We start from the raw sequence: 21,295 nt of genomic DNA, 5'->3' as shown, positions 1-21,295 counted from the left end.
GAGAGATATCACACCTTACTGGGTGGATAGGGGACATTAACCCCAGCTGTTTAGGAGAGATATCACACCTTACTGGGTGGATAGGGACATTAACCCCAGCTGTTTAGGAGAGATATCACACCTTACTGGGTGGATAGGGACATTAACCCCAGCTGTTTAGGAGAGATATCACACCTTACTGGGTGGATAGGGACATTAACCCCAGCTGTCTAGGAGAGATATCACACCTTACTGGTTGGATAGGGACATTAACCCCAGCTGTCTAGGAGAGATATCACACCTTACTGGGTGGATAGGGACATTAACCCCAGCTGTTTAGGAGAGATATCACACCTTACTGGGTGGATAGGGACATTAACCCCAGCTGTTTAGGAGAGATATCACACCTTACTGGGTGGATAGGGACATTAACCCCAGCTGTTTAGGAGAGATATCACACCTTACTGGGTGGATAGGGACATTATCCCCAGCTGTTTAGAAGAGATATCACACCTTACTGGTTGGATAGGGACATTAACCCCAGCTGTTTAGGAGAGATATCACACCTTACTGGGTGGATAGGGACATTAACCCCAGCTGTTTAGGAGAGATATCACACCTTACTGGGTGGATAGGGACATTAACCCCAGCTGTTTAGGAGAGATATCACACCTTACTGGGTGGATAGGGACATTAACCCCAGCTGTTTAGGAGAGTTATCACACCTGGTACAAATGATTGTCTAGTTGTGTTTTTCCTGCAGGCTGGTGCCCTATACCTGCGCCCAGAGGGGAGTAGTGCCAAGTCCAGCTTTATAACAACTAATGTCATATTATAACACTCTTATGTAGGGCATTATGATGTAAGTTTCAAGACTTCATCCCCAAATGACTCTCCAGTCCTCCCAGACCCAGACCATAGAAGTCTATCTGTTCTCATTCCAGAGTGTCTGTTCCCCCAGACGTTTAACTGTGGGCATATAAATGCCCACTTACACACTACCAACTAGTGCCAACCTCTGCCAGGCTGCCAGCCAGATCCATTAGGCTTTCCAGCCTCCACAGAGAGCCATTTCTTCTGAGGCGCTAATCCCTTTGACTTTCTCTGAGCGTTCTCTCATTTACTCCCATGTTAACCATCTTCTTCTTTTGCCGTCTGTTTTGTTAGGGTGTATTTCCGAGTCGTAAAGATTCTCTTAGAACAAGAGACTTCAGCTAGTGTGCACCTGTTCACTTCCCTTCACTGATTTAAAAGGAAATGACCGGTATAAGAAACACGATGAAAACTCCCACTAGCCCATGCTTTCACCAATCCAATGCTTTTAGATGTAGTAGTGAACTAAGTAGTAAACAGGTGCACACCCAGCCAGGGTAGTCCTAGATCACCAAGTTACAAAGGACACACTAACATGGATAGTCCTAGATGACCAAGTTACAAAGGACACACTAACATGGATAGTCCTAGATGACCAAGTTACAAAGGACACACTAACATGGATAGTCCTAGATGACCAAGTTACAAAGGACGCACTAACATGGATAGTCCTAGATGACCAAGTTACAAAGGACACACTAACATGGATAGTCCTAGATGACCAAGTTACAAAGGACACACTAACATGGATAGTCCTAGATGACCAAGTTACAAAGGACACACTAACATGGATAGTCCTAGATGACCAAGTTACAAAGGACACACTAACATGGATAGTCCTAGATCACCAAGTTACAAAGGACACACTAACATGGATAGTCCTAGATGACCAAGTTACAAAGGACACACTAACATGGATAGTCCTAGATGACCAAGTTACAAAGGACACACTAACATGGATAGTCCTAGATGACCAAGTTACAAAGGACACACTAACATGGATAGTCCTAGATGACCAAGTTACAAAGGACACACTAACATGGATAGTCCTAGATGACCAAGTTACAAAGGACACACTAACATGGATAGTCCTAGATGACCAAGTTACAAAGGACACACTAACATGGATAGTCCTAGATGACCAAGTTACAAAGGACACACTAACATGGATAGTCCTAGATGACCAAGTTACAAAGGACACACTAACATGGATAGTCCTAGATGACCAAGTTACAAAGGACACACTAACATGGATAGTCCTAGATGACCAAGTTACAAAGGACACACTAACATGGATAGTCCTAGATCACCAAGTTACAAAGGACACACTAACATGGATAGTCCTAGATGACCAAATTACAAAGGACACACTAACATGGATAGTCCTAGATGACCAAGTTACAAAGGACACACTAACATGGATAGTCCTAGATGACCAAGTTACAAAGGACACACTAACATGGATAGTCCTAGATCACCAAGTTACAAAGGACACACTAACATGGATAGTCCTAGATGACCAAGTTACAAAGGACACACTAACATGGATAGTCCTAGATGACCAAGTTACAAAGGACACACTAACATGGATAGTCCTAGATGACCAAGTTACAAAGGACACACTAACATGTGCAATAAAAGGTATATCATCAGAGGTTACATTGCCAAGTAGTGGATGGCTTTAGACTGGGTAAGGTTGAAGCATTTTGGCATTGGTAGCGAGAGTGTCGCACTGTCATCCATCCTATTGCCAGATAGTGACGACCCTGTCAGCAGTGGTCTATGTTTTGACCCATCCTATTGCCAGATAGTGATGACCCTGTCAGCAGTGGTCTATGTTTTGACCCATCCTATTGCCAGATAGTGATGACCCTGTCAGCAGTGGTCTATGTTTTGACCCATCCTATTGCCAGATAGTGATGACCCTGTCAGCAGTGGTCTATGTTTTGACCCATCCTATTGCCAGATAGTGATGACCCTGTCAGCAGTGGTCTATGTTTTGACCCATCCTATGACTCACCTACTGCCGTTGAGCAAGGCACTTAACCCCAAACATGCTCCAGGGGGCGCTGCTCTGTGGCTGACCCTGTGCTGCTCACAGACGGTCGTGTGTTTGTACAGTATGAGGGTACTGTAATAGCAAAATGAACAATTTCCGTTGTCTCTGTATCACCGATCAATAAAGATGTTTTGTATTGTTTATGTCTCTCCCTCTTCCCTCCCTCTCCCAGGTTGACGCGGGCCGACCGCCAGCTGCTGTGGGATCAGCGGCACCACTGCCGGACCCACACCCACAGCCTGCCCAAGGTGCTGGCCAGCGCCCCCAGCTGGGACTGGGGCAGCATGGCTGAGATCCACTCCCTACTCCATCACTGGCCCTCGCTCCAACCCGTCTGTGCCCTGGAGCTGCTTGACTCTAAGTATGTGTGGCGTGTACACACACACACAGACAGACAGACAGACAGACAGACAGACAGACAGACAGACAGACAGACAGACAGACAGACAGACAGACAGACAGACAGACAGACAGACAGACAGACAGACAGACAGACAGACAGACAGACAGACAGACAGACAGACAGACAGACAGACACACACACACAGACAGACAGACGTTCTCTTGAACACTTGATACACTTGTGTTTGAGACTTTGAGAGAAGGTGTTTGAGAGAACTCCTCGAGTTTGAGTATGTGAAACTAGTTTGGTTCATAGTCAATAGAAAAAAGTTAGATTTGTAAAATGGGAGGTGCGAGTTGATATCACAGGAGTCTTATATTTTTCTCTGTGTGTGTACTTGCTTGTGGTTAGCGTGACAGCTTGAGATCGAAGAGAATGTAACCTATACTAATTCAATCACCTGTGTTTGACTGTAGTTCAATAAATAGTAGACAGTCAGATTGTACTTTTCTGTAAGGTATGTAGGTTGAAGGTCACTCTGTCTCTCTTTGTCTCTGTCCTGCAGGTTTGCTGACACAGAGGTGAGGAGTGTGGCTGTCAGCTGGATCGAATCCACCAGTGATGACGAGTTGGCAGACTACCTGCCTCAGCTAGTGCAGGTAAACAGTCTAGTGTATACACACACACACACACACACACACACACACACACACAGGTAATCAGTTTGTTAGTGACTCTGAAGGCTTTTCTCACCCCATCTCCTTGTCCCATGTCCTTGTGGCTCTCTCAGGCCCTGAAGTTTGAGTGTCACCTAAAGAATGCCTTGGTGATATTCCTACTGTCCAGAGCACAGGGCAACGTCAGCATCGCCCACTACCTGTACTGGTGAGTCTCCACCCACTGAACTAGTAGCATAGTATATAGCCCTCAAACTCAACTCTGGACCTCGAAGCTAGTTCCACTACTTTTTTTAATTGTTCCCCTCTAATCAGGGACTTATTTAGACCTGAGACACCAGGTGGATGCAATTTTTTATCAGGTAAAACAGAAAACCAGCAGGCTCCGGACCTCGTAGGGTAAGAGTTGAGTACCCCTGGTATATAGCATAGCATAGCTTGTATATAGATATACATGGCTTCTGCTAAGTGGTCTGAACCTTTATGGAACAGGAGGTAGTGTGCTTGTCCCGGACGCCCAAAACAGAGAATTTTAAGTCGGTATCTAGGCTGGGAAACTTAATCGTAGGACTACATGTAGTAAGAATAGGAAAGTCATTTGCAGTTTAAATATTGTCGCCAAAAAGACACAGTAATCTATACGGAGCTATTAGCAGCATCGACTGCTTTGTCCGATCCCGTTGTACTCTGATCCTCTCTCCCTACCAGGCTACTGAGAGATGCAGTGCAGGACCCAGCGTTTGGCCGGAGGTACGACCAGGTGCTGGGGGCCCTGCTGTGTCTGTGTGGGGCCGGCCTCCGGGATGAGCTGGACAAACAGACCCGCCTGGTCACTCTGCTGGGGGCGCTGGCCGAGAAGGTCCGGCAGGCCGGGGGCTCCACACGACAGGTGATGGGGCTTGGAGACACACACACACCCACACACACTACTAGAATGTCCAACCTATACCTCAGGGAGCCTCTATAAAGGCTTGATAACACTTTGTTTTACAGTCTGCTGTTAATCCTGTATTTACTTATGGTAGGGATGTCTTCTTAACCCAATGAGTCTCGCCGGCGTGATTTAGGACTTCGTACCCCTTTTAAACTGCTTTGATTTATCTTGGCCAGGTCGCAGTTGTAAATGAGAACTTGTTCTCAACTGGCTTACCTGGTTAAATAAAGGTAAAAGAAAAAAAGAAAATAGATTGTGAGTTTGAGCTACAGACTTAATCTATTTCTTCGGCATCTGTTGGTACCAACCAACCGTCAGTGTGATTAACCGGGGCTAAGCTAGAGCGGTGTTTGTGAAACATGGGCGGATCCTGAAGAGGCCCTGGTCTTGTTTTTACAAAAACATCTGTATAGTCAGAATGGTTTGAATTACAAACTATTAAAAGCTATCTATGAAAAGCTCACACTCTACCGAACATGCACGTGCAACATGTTTTGCTCTATGACGCTCACAAGCTACACAAGGGTTGTTAGAAGGTAAGGGTTCTTCTACATAGAAGACCAAAGGAAAACCCTGTACATAGTGTCTGTAATACTTTAATAAGCTCACATAGTTTCTGTCACAAACTCCAAACTCCACAGAGTTGTCACTGACTAGTTGGATACTCATTTCCCACTGAGCAAACAATTTCTGTACTTAATGCATTTATATAAATTCATTTATCTGTTTTTTGCTTTGGCAATAAAACTCATGAATTCAACTGTTTATGTCAAATAGGGTTGTGTTCTACTTGTAACCCTGGTTGTCCTGAAAGGAAAATGGTACAATACTTCCTTGTGAGGCTAAATATAAGGGCTGGACATGCAGATAAATGAAAGTCAGATAAATGAAAAGCCGATTTTTGCTGGGGTCTCAGGACTGATGAGGTTAAACCACTTTTCTTTCATTTGGAACCAGTTATTTACCAATTGTGTTTAAGTTAAACATTTTACCTTGTAATTCCGTTGTAAATACCAGCTAAACTATGAAATAAAGCGTTCTCAAACCTTAATTGCTTGACACTAATTAAACTATTTGCTTGTGTGTGTGTGTGTCCAGATGGTGCTCCAGGAGGGTCTGGAGAGGGTGCAGTCGTTCTTCCAGAGGAACAGCTGCAGACTGCCCCTCAGCCCCAGCCTGGAGGCCAAACAACTCAATATCAAGGTAAGTCCATTGTCTCTGCAAATGCCCATTTGATCATCAAAATCATTTTTACCATCTCAACAACATATGGGCCATGACCCGTACCAGGGTTTCCATTAGCCGATAAATGCCGGGTTTTGGCTGATAAATAAATAAATAAATTAAAAATATATATATATACAGTGGGGAGAACAAGTATTTGATACACTGCCGATTTTGCAGGTTTTCCAACTTACAAAGCATGTAGAGGTCTGTAATTTTTATCATAGGTACACTTCAACTGTGAGAGACGGAATCTAAAACAAAAATCCAGAAAATCACATTGTATGATTTTTAAGTAATTCATTTGCATTTTATTGCATGACATAAGTATTTGATCACCTACCAACCAGTAAGAATTCCGGCTCTCACAGACCTGTTCGTTTTTCTTTAAGAAGCCCTCCTGTTCTCCACTCATTACCTGTATTAACTGCACCTGTTTGAACTCGTTACCTGTATAAAAGACACCTGTCCACACACTCAATCAAACCGACTCCAACCTCTCCACAATGGCCAAGACCAGAGAGCTGTGTAAGGACAGGGATAAAATTGTAGACCTGCACAAGGCTGGGATGGGCTACAGGACAATAGGCAAGCAGCTTGGTGAGAAGGCAACAACTGTTGGTGCAATTATTAGAAAATGGAAGAAGTTCAAGATGACGGTCAATCACCCTCGGTCTGGGGCTCCATGCAAGATCTCACCTCATGGGGCATCAATGATCATGAGGAAGGTGAGGGATCAGCCCAGAAGTACACGGCAGGACCTGGTCAATGACCTGAAGAGAGCTGGGACCACAGTCTCAAAGAAAACCATTAGTAACACACTACACCGTCATGGATTAAAATCCTGCAGCGCACAAGGTCCCCCTGCTCAAGCCAGCGCATGTCCAGGCCCGTCTGAAGTTTGCCAATGACCATCTGGATGATCCAGAGGAGGAATGGGAGAAGGTCATGTGGTCTGATGAGACAAAAATAGAGCTTTTTGGTCTAAACTCCACTCGCCGTGTTTGGAGGAAGAAGAAGGATGAGTACAACCCCAAGAACACCATCCCAACCGGGAAGCATGGAGGTGGAAACATCATTCTTTGGGGATGCTTTTCTGCAAAGGGGACAGGACGACTGCACCGTATTGAGGGGAGGATGGATGGGGCCATGTATCGAGAGATGTTGGCCAACAACCTCCTTCCCTCAGTAAGAGCATTGAAGATGGGTCGTGGCTGGGTCTTCCAGCATGACAACGACCCGAAACACACAGCCAGGGCAACTAAGGACTGGCTCTGTAAGAAGCATCTCAAGGTCCTGGAGTGGCCTAGCCAGTCTCCAGACCTGAACCCAATAGAAAATCTTTGGAGGGAGCTGAAAGTCCGTATTGCTCAGCGACAGCCCCGAAACCTGAAGGATCTGGAGAAGGTCTGTATGGAGGAGTGGGCCAAAATCCCTGCTGCAGTGTGTGCAAACCTGGTCAAGACCTACAGGAAACGTATGATCTCTGTAATTGCAAACAAAGGTTTCTCTCCCAAATATTAAGTTCTGCTTTTCTGATGTATCAAATACTTATGTCATGCAATCAAATGCAAATTAATTACTTAAAAATCATACAATGTGATTTTCTGGATTTTTGTTTTAGATTCCGTCTCTCACAGTTGAAGTGTACATATGATAAAAATTACAGACCTCTACATGCTTTGTAAGTAGGAAAACCTGCAAAATCGGCAGTGTATCAAATACTTGTTCTCCCCACTGTATATACACACAGTGAGGGAAAAAAAGTATTTGATCCCCTGCTGATTTTGTACGTTTGCCCACTGACAAAGAAATGATCAGTCTAACATTTTAATGGTAGGTTTATTTGAACAGTCAGAGACAGAATAACAACAAAAAAATCCATGTCAAAAATGTTATAAATTGATTTGCATTTTAATGAGGGAAATAAGTATTTGACCCCTTCTCAATCAGAAAGATTTCTGGCTCCCAGGTGTCTTTTATACAGGTAACGAGCTGAGATTAGGAGCACACTCTTAAAGGGAGTGCTCCTAATCTCAGTTTGTTACCTGTATAAAAGACACCTGTCCACAGAAGCAATCAATCAAGCAGATTCCAAACTCTCCACCATGGCCAAGACCAAAGAGCTCTCCAGGGATGTCAGGGACAAGATTGTAGACCTACACAAGGCTGGAATGGGCTACAAGACCATCGCCAAGCAGCTTGGTGAGAAGGTGACAACAGTTGGTGCGATTATTCGCAAATGGAAGAAACACAAAATAACTGTCAATCTCCCTCGGCCTGGGGCTCCATGCAAGATCTCACCTCGTGGAGTTGCACTGATCATGAGAACGGTGAGGAATCAGCCCAGAACTACACGGGCAGCTGGGACCATAGTCACCAAGAAAACAATTTGTAACACACTACGCCGTGAAGGACTGAAATCCTGCAGCGCCCGCAAGGTCCCCCTGCTGAAGAAAGCACATATACAGGCCCGTCTGAAGTTTGCCAATGAACATCTGAATGATTCAGAGGAGAACTGGGTGAAAGTGTTGTTGTCAGATGAGACCAAAATCGAGCTCTTTGGCATCAACTCAACTCGCCGTGTTTGAAGGAGGAGGAATGCTGCCTATGACCCCAAGAACACCATCCCCACCGTCAAACATGGAGGTGGAAACATTATGCTTTGGGGGTGTTTTTCTGCTAAGGGGACAGGACAACTTCACCACATCAAAGGGACGATGGACGGGGCCATGTACCGTCAAATCTTGGGTGAGAACCTCCTTCCCTCAGCCAGGGCATTGAAAATGGGTCGTGGATGGGTATTCCAGCATGACAATGACCCAAAACACATGGCCAAGGCAACAAAGGAGTGGCTCAAGAAGAAGCACATTAAGGTCCTGGAGTGGCCTAGCCAGTCTCCAGACCTTAATCCCATAGAAAATCTGTGGAGGGAGCTGAAGGTTCGAGTTGCCAAACGTCAGCCTCGAAACCTTAATGACTTGGAGAAGACCTGCAAAGAGGAGTGGGACAAAATCCCTCCTGAGATGTGTGCAAACCTGGTGGCCAACTACAAGAAACGTCTTACCTCTGTGATTGCCAACAATGGTTTTGCCACCAAGTACTAAGTCATGTTTTGCAGAGGGGTCAAATACTTATTTCCATCATTAAAATGCAAATCAATTTATAACATTTTTGACATGCGTTTTTCTAGATTTTTTTGTTGCTATTCTGTCTCTCAATGTTCAAATAAACCTACCATTAAAATTATAGACTGATCATGTCTTTGTCAGTGGGCAAACGTACAAAATCAGCAGGGGATCAAATACTTTTTTTCCCCTCACTGTGTGTGTGTGTATATATATATATATATATATATATATATATATATATATATATATATATATATATATATGAAAAGCGGATAAATACAATTGTTGCCAGCAAAATTACCCCCCCCCCCCAAAAAAAACAACAACAACATCCATTGCAATTGTGTTGATTATTCCAGTTTCCAGTGTGTCCGCCGAGAGGGGATTCTTTCTCCAAAACAGAGTAAAGACAGCCTCCAGTAATGAGGCTGATGTGCATCAAGCTGCTCCAAGGAGTTGGAGAGTTTTGACTTCCCAACAGCAGCGGCTCACTTTGAGCAGGCCAATGTCCGCTGCAATCGCAAGTAAATGAAAGGCAAATGATTGTGTTCGTCAGGCCCTTTCCTAGCAGTTCTGCTGCCGCCCTAGGCAAGATCAACATATGCCACCCCTGTGTCATGTATAGTATAAAGATGTGGAATGGATTGATAGACTAGGGTAATGATGTATCATGCGCAATTTGTGCATTTCAATTGAGCTTATTCAGTAGCACTTGGAAACAAAACATTGTTGTCAACTATTCACAGTGGAGTTAATGTTGCAATCACTAGGCAGCCATCTGCCTACAGTAGGAAACAGAGTTATCAATAAGCCACATATATCACACATGACACGAGTCACGACCCCACGATAGTTCAAATGACAATAAACATAACATTTATTAACATCATCCAGTAGAACTGTGAAAAGAGTGAGATATAATTTGAGGTTTGGAAACAAGTGCTTTCATAAATGCATGGCGCGGTCCTCGTTTCACAGGAGCATTTTAAAATAAACTTTCTCTCAATGAACCAGCCTTAATTAATTTAGTTTATTTACATATAATTTCTTCATTTTATGGCCACCTAGAGTGTCCTCTTTGCACTGCTGTGGGGAGGGCTGGCCCGGTCATGGCTAGAAGGCATCCAGCTTTTGTCAAATTAACATAAAAGGAGATTATTTTAGCTAACACTAACCATTTTCCTAACCTTAATCTCAGTCTCCTAACCTGCTACGTTAATTCTCCAAACCTGCTACGTTAATTATCGTAACCTGCTGCAGAAGTTCTCCTAACCTGCTACGAAAAGTCAAATCTGACGTTAATTTGAAAAAAAGCTGGATCCATTCTAGCCATGACCGGCCGGCCCTCATGTTCGTAGACAACCATGTTTTGTTATTTGTTAGGCCTAATTAAAATGTTCATGCCTAGGCTAAATAATAATAATAATAATAATAATAATATGCCATTTAGCAGACGCTTTTATCCAAAGCGACTTACAGTCATGCGTGCATACATTTTTGTGTATGGGTGGTCCCGGGGTTCGAACCCACTACCCTGGAGTTACAAGCGCCGTGCTCTACCAGCTGAACTACAGAGGACCACGTAAATAAATTAGAGGCTAAATTACAAAGAGAGGCTAAATTAAATTAGAGTGGCCTAGATTGTATTTGAAAACAGCTGTGTTTTGTTATTTATTAATGAAAATGTTCATACTAATAGCCTATAAGACAGGTCGTTCACAAATGATATTATACACATATATTTTGAAGTTGTTTTACTACTGTGTAGGTGACTTGTTCTTCTAGGCTAAATGCTTTTTTCTTTTTTTAATGATATTCATTTATGATTTATAGCAGGGATGAAGACACAATGGGTAATGTTTTGCTTAGACAATGCTAATTTCTCTTCTGTTAAGACTAATTACAATCATGTAAATGTGATTTTGAGCACCGTGGATGGACGCCCTAATGCGTTTCGCACCCAATGCATATGGATGTCCGGTACATTTAAGTCTTGCCGGTCATGAGTTGTCCTGACCCATACTGTAGTCGTCCTAGTGACTAGTGATGTCATCATAACCTCCACCATCCAAATGCTGACTGGCACTTCATCTACAGGTCATTTCAGGTACCCCCACCACCTCTATTGTAAGAGGCCATTGACTAGAATACAATATCTGGGCCTGTTGATCTAATGTGTGTGTGTGTGTGTGTGTGTGTGTGTGTGTGTGTGTGTGTGTGTGTGTATGTACAGTCGTGCTCCTTCTTCAACTCCAACGCGGTGCCCTTGAAGCTGGCCCTGGTGAACTCCGACCCTCTGGGAGAGGAGATCAACGTCATGTTCAAGGTGGGTGGCTGGGACACGCTGATCCTAGATCAGCACTCCTACTCTAAATACAGGCCGGGATACACACCTGGGACGTATTTAGAGTAGGAGTGCTGATCTAGGACCAGTTTTGCCTTGTAAATAGCTGATCCTATATTAACACTCCTATTCTGGCCATGCTTTGTGAATGGGGGCTCACACATACACATAGAATAGCTATCAGATTAGACTACTAGATTATATTTCTATGAAGCCAGAGTCTCTGAAAGATGCCAAGCTCCGTAGACAAGCAATTTATCACAAATGTAATACTAAGTAGTCCATGAAATACCTTGACATATTCTAGACACATTCTCTGGAAATACCTTGACACATTCTCTGCATGATTTATGGCACACTTAACCATTGCTTCGGGAGTATTTGAAGCTTGAAGGAATGCAGGAATACATTCTAAAGAGTTTTCTTTGTGTTTTGATTTGATGCTATAACAGCTTGATATCAACGCTGCATTGTCCATTATCTTCCCCACAGGGAAGAGATCGGTTACTACACTCGTTTGCATCGTCTTTCATGGTTGAAACTGCACCACCTGGTGGCATAACATAACATAACACCAGGCCCTGACGATAGAATGTGTATGGGAGTCTTTGCTTGACCAGACTTGCAGATACACAGATGGAATGAAACTCCGTAATGAGAATATTAGAATAAGTCTCTGTGGATGGTAACTAACGTGTCTCTTGGTGTGTGTGTTTTTGTCTGCTTGTGTGTGTTTGGTGTGTGTGTGTTAGGTGGGAGAGGACCTGAGGCAGGACATGCTGGCTCTGCAGATGATCCGGATCATGGACCGCATCTGGCTTCAGGAGGGACTGGACCTGCGCATCGTCAACTTCAAATGCATCTCCACCGGGAAAGACAACGGTACTATACACACAGACTAGAACTCATATACTCAAATCACTAACTAAATCATTCTGATTTGAATGAAACTTACTGAAACCAGTTTGTCCCCATGACAACACAACCTCTGCTCTGATTCTACCATTCTGGCCATGACAAAGCTTGCTTCAAAGTCAATGCAACTGCACCGTCATGGCCATATTTCATATTTCAATGGGTGATTGTTAGATGATTGCTGCTGAACTTGGTGTTCGTCATCACATTACATCCGGTTTACTAATTTATAATTCAGTGTGTACTCATGCCATGCCTGTGGTTTTGACATAGTGTGTGTGTGTCGTGGTGCTGTATGTTGCCAGGTATGGTGGAGCTGGTGCCGTCCTCCGACACCCTGAGGAAAATCCAGGCGGAGTACGGAGTGACGGGCTCCTTCAAGGACAAGCCCCTGGCGGAGTGGCTCCGCAAGTACAACCCTGCTGAGGACGAGTACGACAAGGTAACTGTCTCACCCCGAAACCTGACCCTCAGACCTTAGAACCCTAACCCAGACTCCTACAGAGGATGAGGTTGAGAAGATGAACAACTGACATCTACTCTTTATTTCTTGTCTGTATTCAATGTGCATATGTTACACACTGATTTGTCCTTGATCAATGCATGATTCAGCTGAAAGTCCCAATTTACGTATGCAGGTCACATTTAGCTCAGAGTTCCGAGTTCTTTTTAGAGATAGAACAAGATACTGTAGGGCTTTTCACACTGAGCTGAATGGAGCCAAGCCAAATCAAGCTGTTCTGAGCTGCCCTGGTCACACACCCACCAAGGTTGCTGGAACAGTGCTGAAGAGGGCAATGTGAACAGAAAAAATACAAGTACAACATTATTATTTATTATTATTATATTATTAAAAAATCCAAGCCAGCACAGTTTGGTTTGGGTCGGCACGATAGTGTGAAAATGTTCTGTGTGTCTCACTCCTCCTCTCTGCCCCTCACTATGTGTGTCCAGGCTTCGGAGAACTTCATCTACTCGTGCGCGGGCTGCTGCGTGGCCACCTACGTGCTGGGTATCTGCGACCGCCACAACGACAACATCATGCTGCGCTCCACCGGTCACATGTTCCACATCGACTTTGGCAAGTTTCTGGGCCACGCCCAGATGTTCGGCAGCTTCAAAAGGTAAGAGTGTGACCTGGGGTGGTCTAGTGGTCCAAGCTGCTTCCTCCAGAACACATGTAACAGTGTTAGCATGGGTTCAAATCTGACCCACTAATCTTCTAGCACACTCCCTCCCTCACTCCCTCCCTCATTACTCCCTCCCTCACTCTCTCCCCAAACGTTTACTGTTTCTCGCTAACCTATTCCCACTGCTTATTAAAAATAAATTGTGTGCTTAGTTCAAGTACTACAAGTAAAGGTTTATTGACAACAGGAACGTGCGCTCTGAGAACCATTTGCACTCAAGATGGGGCCTGAGTGTCTACTGCTTTTGTTCTTTCTCTGATTTAGACCTGGGAAACCAGAATGTACCAGGCAAAACAGAAAGTAGGTTGCATGTTGTTTTCAGGTGTCCATACAAAATGACATGTAGCTTGGTTCAAGATGGACTCCGCAGTAGGGGGAAACGGCGCCACTGTCCGCCCCACCGCCGTTGTTATTGTTTTTTGTTTTGTTGAGGAAGCGGAGGTGAGGAGCGTCGCGCAGCGTGGTAAAAACAAATGTGCAGTAGATATTCTGCTGTTCTATTGCACGTGATGTCTGAGGGAAGAAAAAAACGGTATTCGTTGGTTGTAGTAACTTTGTTGTTGTAATATTGCAAACAGACGTGGCAGTTTCACCATTTAAGGATTCCAGCTTTATACCAGAACACTCACTATTTAACCAGGTTACATGTCTCCCATGTTTTATTGAGCCTTTCTCTTCCTGTCGCTCCCCTTCTGCCAGGGACCGTGCTCCATTTGTGCTTACCTCTGACATGGCCTACGTGATCAACGGGGGAGAGAGGCCCACCAGTCGCTTCCAGCTGTTTGTGGACCTGTGCTCCCAGGCCTACAACCTCATCCGCAAACACTCAGGCCTCTTCCTCAACCTGCTCTCCCTGGTAATAACTAACACTCTGCTGTCAAGTTCAAGTTCTAGCCTGGTCCCAGATCAGCGTGTGCTGTATAGCGGACTCCTATGGTTGTTGTCATGCCAAACATTTAACATGACAACGACCATAGGAGACAGATGGTGCACAAGGAGACTGCTTCATGAAATAAGTGTTTTTAAAAGTGTGATGCCAGCCTAGTAAATAACTCGTAATGGTTACTTTGGTGTTGCCTGGGTACTGTTTTTTTGTTAGTCCTTGGTGATGGCCCTCTTCTTGGTCTAAGGAATTTTTTGAGTGTACCTTTGTGATTCAAATGCTCTACTCTAGCCTCATAAATCAAACCTTGCTGGCTACGGTATATTACCTTCCTCAAGTCATTGGTTCTTAGTCTTTTGTTACTAAATCATTTCGTTGTACATTATAATAATGTATTGCAATTGCAATTATAAAGCCCTTTTAACTAGGTCTCAAAGCAAAACAAATTCACACGTATGTGTGCGTGTGATTGACAGATGACGTTGTCAGGCCTACCAGAGCTGACAGGAACTCAGGACCTAAAGTATGTATACGACGCTCTGCAGCCCCAGACCACCGATGCAGAGGCCACCATCTTCTTCACCAGGTACATATATACATATTACCATATATTAAAGGTCAACTTCCCCTTATGAACCAACTTATCTGGTTTTAAACATCGATATGAGTCAGAAACGGGTTGGGAACCAGTTCAAGGAACCGAACCAAAAACCGTAAAATAACAGAATATTTTGAGGAACAGAATCAAAACCGGGAACGAATGTGATCTATACTGTTCCGGAACAGAACAATTATTTTAAAAGCATGGGAACCGGTTAATAATGTTATTTTACGTTCCGGGCATTTTTTACAGTCACACAAAAAAACGCAACAAAGCGCCTATGCAAGGCCCTCACTCTGTCACTCAGAAACGTATCCCAGTGTCTGCCTGCCAGCTGGACATCTTTCCCACTGTGTGTACTTGTGTAAGCTTTCCTGCCCCCTCCCCGGCCGAAGCATAGTCTACTAGCTTATTACTGACGTTACAAGTGTGATTAAGAAATTGGGGAGATTTTTATGAGAGAATAATGGATTCACTTTTTCAACGTTAGTTAAGGATATTATAGTTATCACGTTTCACATTGGATTTATTAACTACAAAAAGGTAAGACGTGTTTTTTATTTATTCTGGTGCCGCTCTACAGACATGCTTGCTAACTAACGGTAGCTAGCACAATTTTGTACATCGCGCTGTTCCGTACATTTGACCTTATTTTAGTGCCCCCAAAAACGTAATACTTCCAGGTCAACTGTAATATGAATATTATTGTAAAGCACAATTTCTTCCCTTTCCAGCAAAATCAATGACGAGACCGTCATGCTGCCCGTCTCTGCATGATTGAAGAAAGCAATGGAGCTCCGCCGGGTCTTTTTAAAAATAGCGGTTGGGGAAGCGAAAGCGTCATAATGAAAGGGGGAGATATATAGTGTGGGGAACCGGCTTTTTTCACCCGATTTGTCCAACTTATCACCTCTAAAATGTAAATAAAACACTATAAAGAGTTTATATAATGTCTCATTACATACCTATTTGAAGTATTGTGTCGAATTTGAATAGGATTTTTAGGGCGGTGCTAAATTTTTTCAATTAAACTGTGGGTGTCACGGTTTTTGAGAGTCATGATGGCTCGCAGTGATTACGTGAAAAATTAACAATTGATTGAATTAACTATTGATGAACTCACGAGTAATTAACTTTACACTCACCATTACACTCACCATTGATCATTTCTTGTTTTTAATCTGCGAGAGAAGCGCTACACCTAGTGTAAAGAGGCTGTACGGCACAGAATGAGTTGAATAATGCGTGCGGTACATTACGTCGTGACATGTCACACTTTAACGTACAGTGTCAGCGGGGTCAATTTTTTCAACTTTTCTCCAATACTATTGGTCCATTACCATGTCAATCAACACTGAATCGAAACTTAGTTCACACCCCAGATTTTGACGGCAACACAGTCGCTACAGTCCCATTAGTTTTCATTGCAGCCTCGTTTGAATGCTGCGGTTGCCCACATATGGACGGAACGGAGTTAGCTACTGTTAGCTAGTTTTGGTCCAACGTTAAGCCAACTCTGAAGTGTCAAAATTGACTACAAAGTGTTAATTATCGTCATAAAATATTTCGCACAAAACTGATTTTTGTGAGTTCGTCACGAGTTACTGGAGGTTTGGGTATGGATTACGATCATGCCCACTTGCCCAGTAACACAAGAGAAGCAGTTGTGTGGTTGCGCTCTATCAGCTGCATGCGCTCTATCCAATCATAGCAGCCAGAACCTCCAGACCGTGAAACAGACCTGCCCATTACGCAGCCCCTCAGACTTGTTTACAGAAGACAACACGTCGCCATTGTTATGTTGAAATAACCCTTGGCCCTAAGCCTTTATGGGTTGGCCACTGGCTGATTGACTCTAGTGTCAATCCAATCACTCAAGTCAATCACTTGAGAATTGAAACAATCAGAGCGCACTTGTATCCTAACTGCAACTTGTCAATATTCCAAAACCCATTTGTGACTTGTTTCTACTGCGACCTGTTATGAAACACTGCCAGACAGACGCATACTCTGTTATTAATAGATAGTGAGAAAGTTGTGAAAAACTAAATGGCACCGAAGCACACGTCGCCACTCGCCAGTGACTTGATAAACTGATTGTGGCCTGGCTGCTCAATGTGCCTGCTAGCTACTACTTGCTAGCGTCATTGACAAACACAGAGTTGGAACTTAGCTTGCCAGCTAGTGATTTTGGGCACTGATAAACAGTGTGTAGCTTGTGCTTTATTTATGATAGTTTGACAGCTGATGAGGAAGTTGTAGACATGATATTGTTCTCAGAAATCAGTCCTGAGCACGCAGCCAGATAGACTATATGCAGTGCGCTGACTAGTTTTTCCTGCAAATGTTTTCACTTGAGAAATACTGCACCAAAATCCTTAGCTAGATGTAAAATTGCGTGACTAAGACCTCCTCTGCAAAAACCTCTAAATTAATTACAGATTTCTTGATTTAGCCTAGATTAATTTTATTAAGTGACTCTTTTCAGAAAGTTCCTATGTCGTTTCTACGGTGACATACGGTTGCTTATTCCCTCCTGATTTCGGGAATCCTCCAACCAGGATCTCGGGAAAACCAGCAAATTTATTGAAAGTACCCGGAATTTTGCAACACTCAGGAGGGACAAACAACAGTACCTCCCAGGGTACGATATGCGAACATAACACACCCACATTAAACCACACCCTCAAGACATCTCTCGTTTCTTAATGAGTAATCTTCAAAATGAGGCCAAATCAGGAAGCGCAGTCTACCTTTAACATAATATATTATATCAGAGGCCACCATCTTCACCAGGTACTGTCTGTCAAGTGTTTGCTTTCCACAAACTCTCTGAATATCTTGAAACATGGTGCACTGCTTCACTTTGAGCCTCTGTCACTGTCAATGTGTTCTGCCTTACAATGCAAAATGCACAAGACATCCTTAACTCTTACTATGTTTAGTAGCTTGAATTAGTTTCACTTGAAAAAGGCAATCTGTAGTCTCAATTAAAATATAACTTAGATTTACTATTCCATTTCAGCCGTCACAATTGACGCAGCACAATACTTGATTTGCAACTGTCGACTTTCCCACAATGCCCAGATTTGCAACTGTCGACTTTCCCACAATGCCCAGCTGGTGGCAGCATAACAATGATGTATATAATCCCTGGATCGCAACCAATCCTCCGTCATTAACACAATGGAAAGGTGAAATGCTTTATTATCTAAATGTTGAAAGTGTGTGGGCGATGGAGAGAAACAACATGGTGCGTTTTGACACCATGTGGTGGAGAGTGATGCGGGCGCTGGAGAAGGGTCTGGTCAGGTGCGATGTAGTTAATGTTTGTGTGATTTACATTTACGTCATTTAGCAGACGCTCTTATCCAGAGCGACTTACAAATTGGTGCATTCACCCTATAGCCAGTGGGATAACCACTTTACAATTATTATTTTTTTTTGGGGGGGGTAGAAGGATTACTTTATCCTATCCCAGGTATTCCTTAAAGAGGTGGGGTTTCAAATGTCTCCGGAAGGTGGTGAGTGACTCCGCTGTCCTGGCGTCGTGAGGGAGCTTGTTCCACCATTGGGGTGCCAGAGCAGCGAACAGTTTTGACTGGGCTGAGCGGGAACTATGCTTCCGCAGAGGAAGGGGAGCCAGCAGGCCAGAGGTGGATGAACGCAATGCCCTCGTTTGGGTGTATGGACTGATCAGAGCCTGAAGGTACGGAGGTGCCGTTCCCCTCACAGCTCCATAGGCAAGCACCATGGTCTTGTAACAGATGCGAGCTTCAACTGGAAGCCAGTGGAGTGTGCGGAGGAGCGGGGTGACGTGAGAGAACTTGGGAAGGTTGAACACCAGACGGGCTGCGGCATTCTGGATGAGTTGTAGGGGTTTAATGGCACAGGCAGGGAGCCCAGCCAACAGCGAAGTTGCAGTAATCCAGACGGGAGATGACAAGTGCCTGGATTAGGACCTGTGCCGCTTCCTGTGTAAGGCAGGGTCGTACTCTCCGAATGTTGTAGAGCATGAACCTGCAGGATCGGGTCACCGCCTTGATGTTAGCGGAGAACGACAGGGTGTTGTCCAGGGTCACGCCAAGGCTCTTCGCACTCTGGAAGGAGGACACAACGGAGTTGTCAACCGTGATGGCGAGATCATGGAACGGGCAGTCCTTCCCCGGGAGGAAGAGCAGCTCCGTCTTGTGATGTCTTTGTATGTGTATGTTCTGTATTGTTGAAAATGTTTTAATAAAATAATAATAATACCTGCATTGCTTATGCTATGTATTGGCTAATGAGAGGTTTTGAAGCCAGAAAAGCAGTCCCCCATAGGAATGAATTGAATTCTATAGTATTTCATTTAAATAATTTCAAGGACAAAATTACATGTATTTAAGTATTTTTGTTGTTGTAGTGAGGACAGTAACATTAGTACTTTAACCCTTGGCCTACCATGGTCGCACCCTGCTGGGAAATCGAATTAACATAAATAACATAATAAAACAAATCCCCATACAAATCCGTCTGTTTAAGCAATCCACCGCATCCGCCGATATCGCCCTTCCGCATCTGCGGTGAAAGCTAGAGCGGTGTTTGTCAGACCATGAGACATCCCAAAATTCAGTCTTCTCACGAAAACGTCTGTATCGTCGGAATGGTTTGGCCTACAAAACTATTATCTATTGAAAGCTGAGACTCATGAACACGATGGGGTTCTCCGTTTTGCTCTAGGACACCCACAAGCCTCACAAGACTTGTCTGAAGTCGGTACAGCCTCTTCTGCCAACTTCTGTCTGTAGCGTCCCAACTGTTTGGGCTACACACTAATATGACCCCTCTGTGGAAAGCTGAGACTCACGAACAAGATGGGACGCCCACAAAACTCATCAGAATGTCCCCAGTGCCAGTTTAAAAAATTAATGGAACTATATATAGAGATAGTTTAGTGCCTAAAATAAGGGGTAAATACATGTTAAAAACATGTTTCCGGATCTTTCATATATCTCTCAGATAGGACAGACAGATTTTTTTGGGACTATCTGTTGTTCCATGTAGTGAATCTGTTATCCAATGTGTTTCTATTGGCTAATAGCAGTAATGCCAAATTCAATGTTTCATACCAAAAATATTTTATATATATTTTTGATACCTTAAGGGGTCTTACAATTCTAAATAAAATAGCTAAACTATCCTTGGTATGACCATTTTAAAACAATTCCATATGTTAGCTTAGAACTCCCTTCAAAACAGCGCCCCCTGTCAGTCATCTAGTGTATATATAAATCATTGCAGCATAACATCATGAACGCCTTAGAACTCCCAGTTACTAGCCTGCTATTAGCCATTTTATCATCCATTTACCTCCTGTCTCTCTTCTCCCTCTGTGTAATAGATTAATTCAACAACATACTCCCTTTTGTCTAAAGTTTAACCTTCTTTCCCACCTCCCTCCCTCCAGGTTGATCGAATCCAGCCTGGGCAGCGTGGCCACCAAGTTCAACTTCTTCATCCACAACCTGGCCCAGCTGCGCTTCTCTGGCCTGCCGTCCAACGACGAGCTCATCCTCTCCTTCTCCCCCAAGACCTATACACTGAAGCAGGAGGGGCGCATCCGCGATGCCTCCATCTTCTCCTTCCAGAAGAGATACAACCCCGACAAGCACTATGTGAGTCTCCAACCAGAGACGTACATATATGAATGTGTCTATTGATGTGTTTACATACACCATGGTCTCACTGTTCCTTCATAGACAGGGCCAAGCTGCCCTATAGGGATGCCAGAAGAACACATATCTGGCATATAAAGAGTTTTGTGTAAATGAAAATATATAGAGTAGTCACAACATCAATGGAATTCTGAATAAGAAACTCAAATTCCACCCCCTCTTCCTTCTCTTCTTCCTCCTCCTCCCCTCCTCCTCCTTCCCCTCCTCTCCCTCCTCCTCCTGTAGACGTACGTGGTGAGGCTCCTGCGAGAGGGACAGAGCGAGGCCCAGTTTCTCTTCCGCACCTTCGATGAGTTCCAAGAGCTCCACAACAAGCTGTGCATCCTCTTCCCTCTGTGGAAGCTGCCAGGGTACGCACACAGACACACACACAGACATTTGTGGAGAACCTAGAACCTGAGGCTGTCTGGAAGTGGCATAGCATTACT

At 44.0% G+C, this 21,295-nt stretch overlaps 1 protein-coding gene across 1 annotated transcript in view; it reads left to right on the top strand.

Annotated features, from left to right (window-relative positions):
• The window catches only part of LOC121540715 (phosphatidylinositol 4-phosphate 3-kinase C2 domain-containing subunit alpha-like), an 83,934-nt gene that overhangs the window by 58,492 nt on the left and 4,147 nt on the right, over nucleotides 1-21,295 (top strand). Inside the window, exons 16-28 of the mRNA XM_045207839.1 lie at nucleotides 3,084-3,272; nucleotides 3,820-3,913; nucleotides 4,045-4,139; nucleotides 4,640-4,820; nucleotides 5,964-6,068; nucleotides 11,454-11,546; nucleotides 12,317-12,446; nucleotides 12,785-12,921; nucleotides 13,434-13,603; nucleotides 14,369-14,525; nucleotides 15,029-15,138; nucleotides 20,600-20,807; nucleotides 21,093-21,217. Coding sequence (XP_045063774.1) covers nucleotides 3,084-3,272; nucleotides 3,820-3,913; nucleotides 4,045-4,139; nucleotides 4,640-4,820; nucleotides 5,964-6,068; nucleotides 11,454-11,546; nucleotides 12,317-12,446; nucleotides 12,785-12,921; nucleotides 13,434-13,603; nucleotides 14,369-14,525; nucleotides 15,029-15,138; nucleotides 20,600-20,807; nucleotides 21,093-21,217 — 1,794 coding nt within the window. The remainder of the gene's footprint in view (nucleotides 1-3,083; nucleotides 3,273-3,819; nucleotides 3,914-4,044; nucleotides 4,140-4,639; nucleotides 4,821-5,963; nucleotides 6,069-11,453; nucleotides 11,547-12,316; nucleotides 12,447-12,784; nucleotides 12,922-13,433; nucleotides 13,604-14,368; nucleotides 14,526-15,028; nucleotides 15,139-20,599; nucleotides 20,808-21,092; nucleotides 21,218-21,295) is intronic.

This window comes from Coregonus clupeaformis, chromosome 26, assembly GCF_020615455.1.
Source record: "Coregonus clupeaformis isolate EN_2021a chromosome 26, ASM2061545v1, whole genome shotgun sequence".
Lineage (NCBI taxonomy): Eukaryota > Metazoa > Chordata > Actinopteri > Salmoniformes > Salmonidae > Coregonus > Coregonus clupeaformis.
This window is presented reverse-complemented; position numbering and strand designations above follow the sequence as displayed.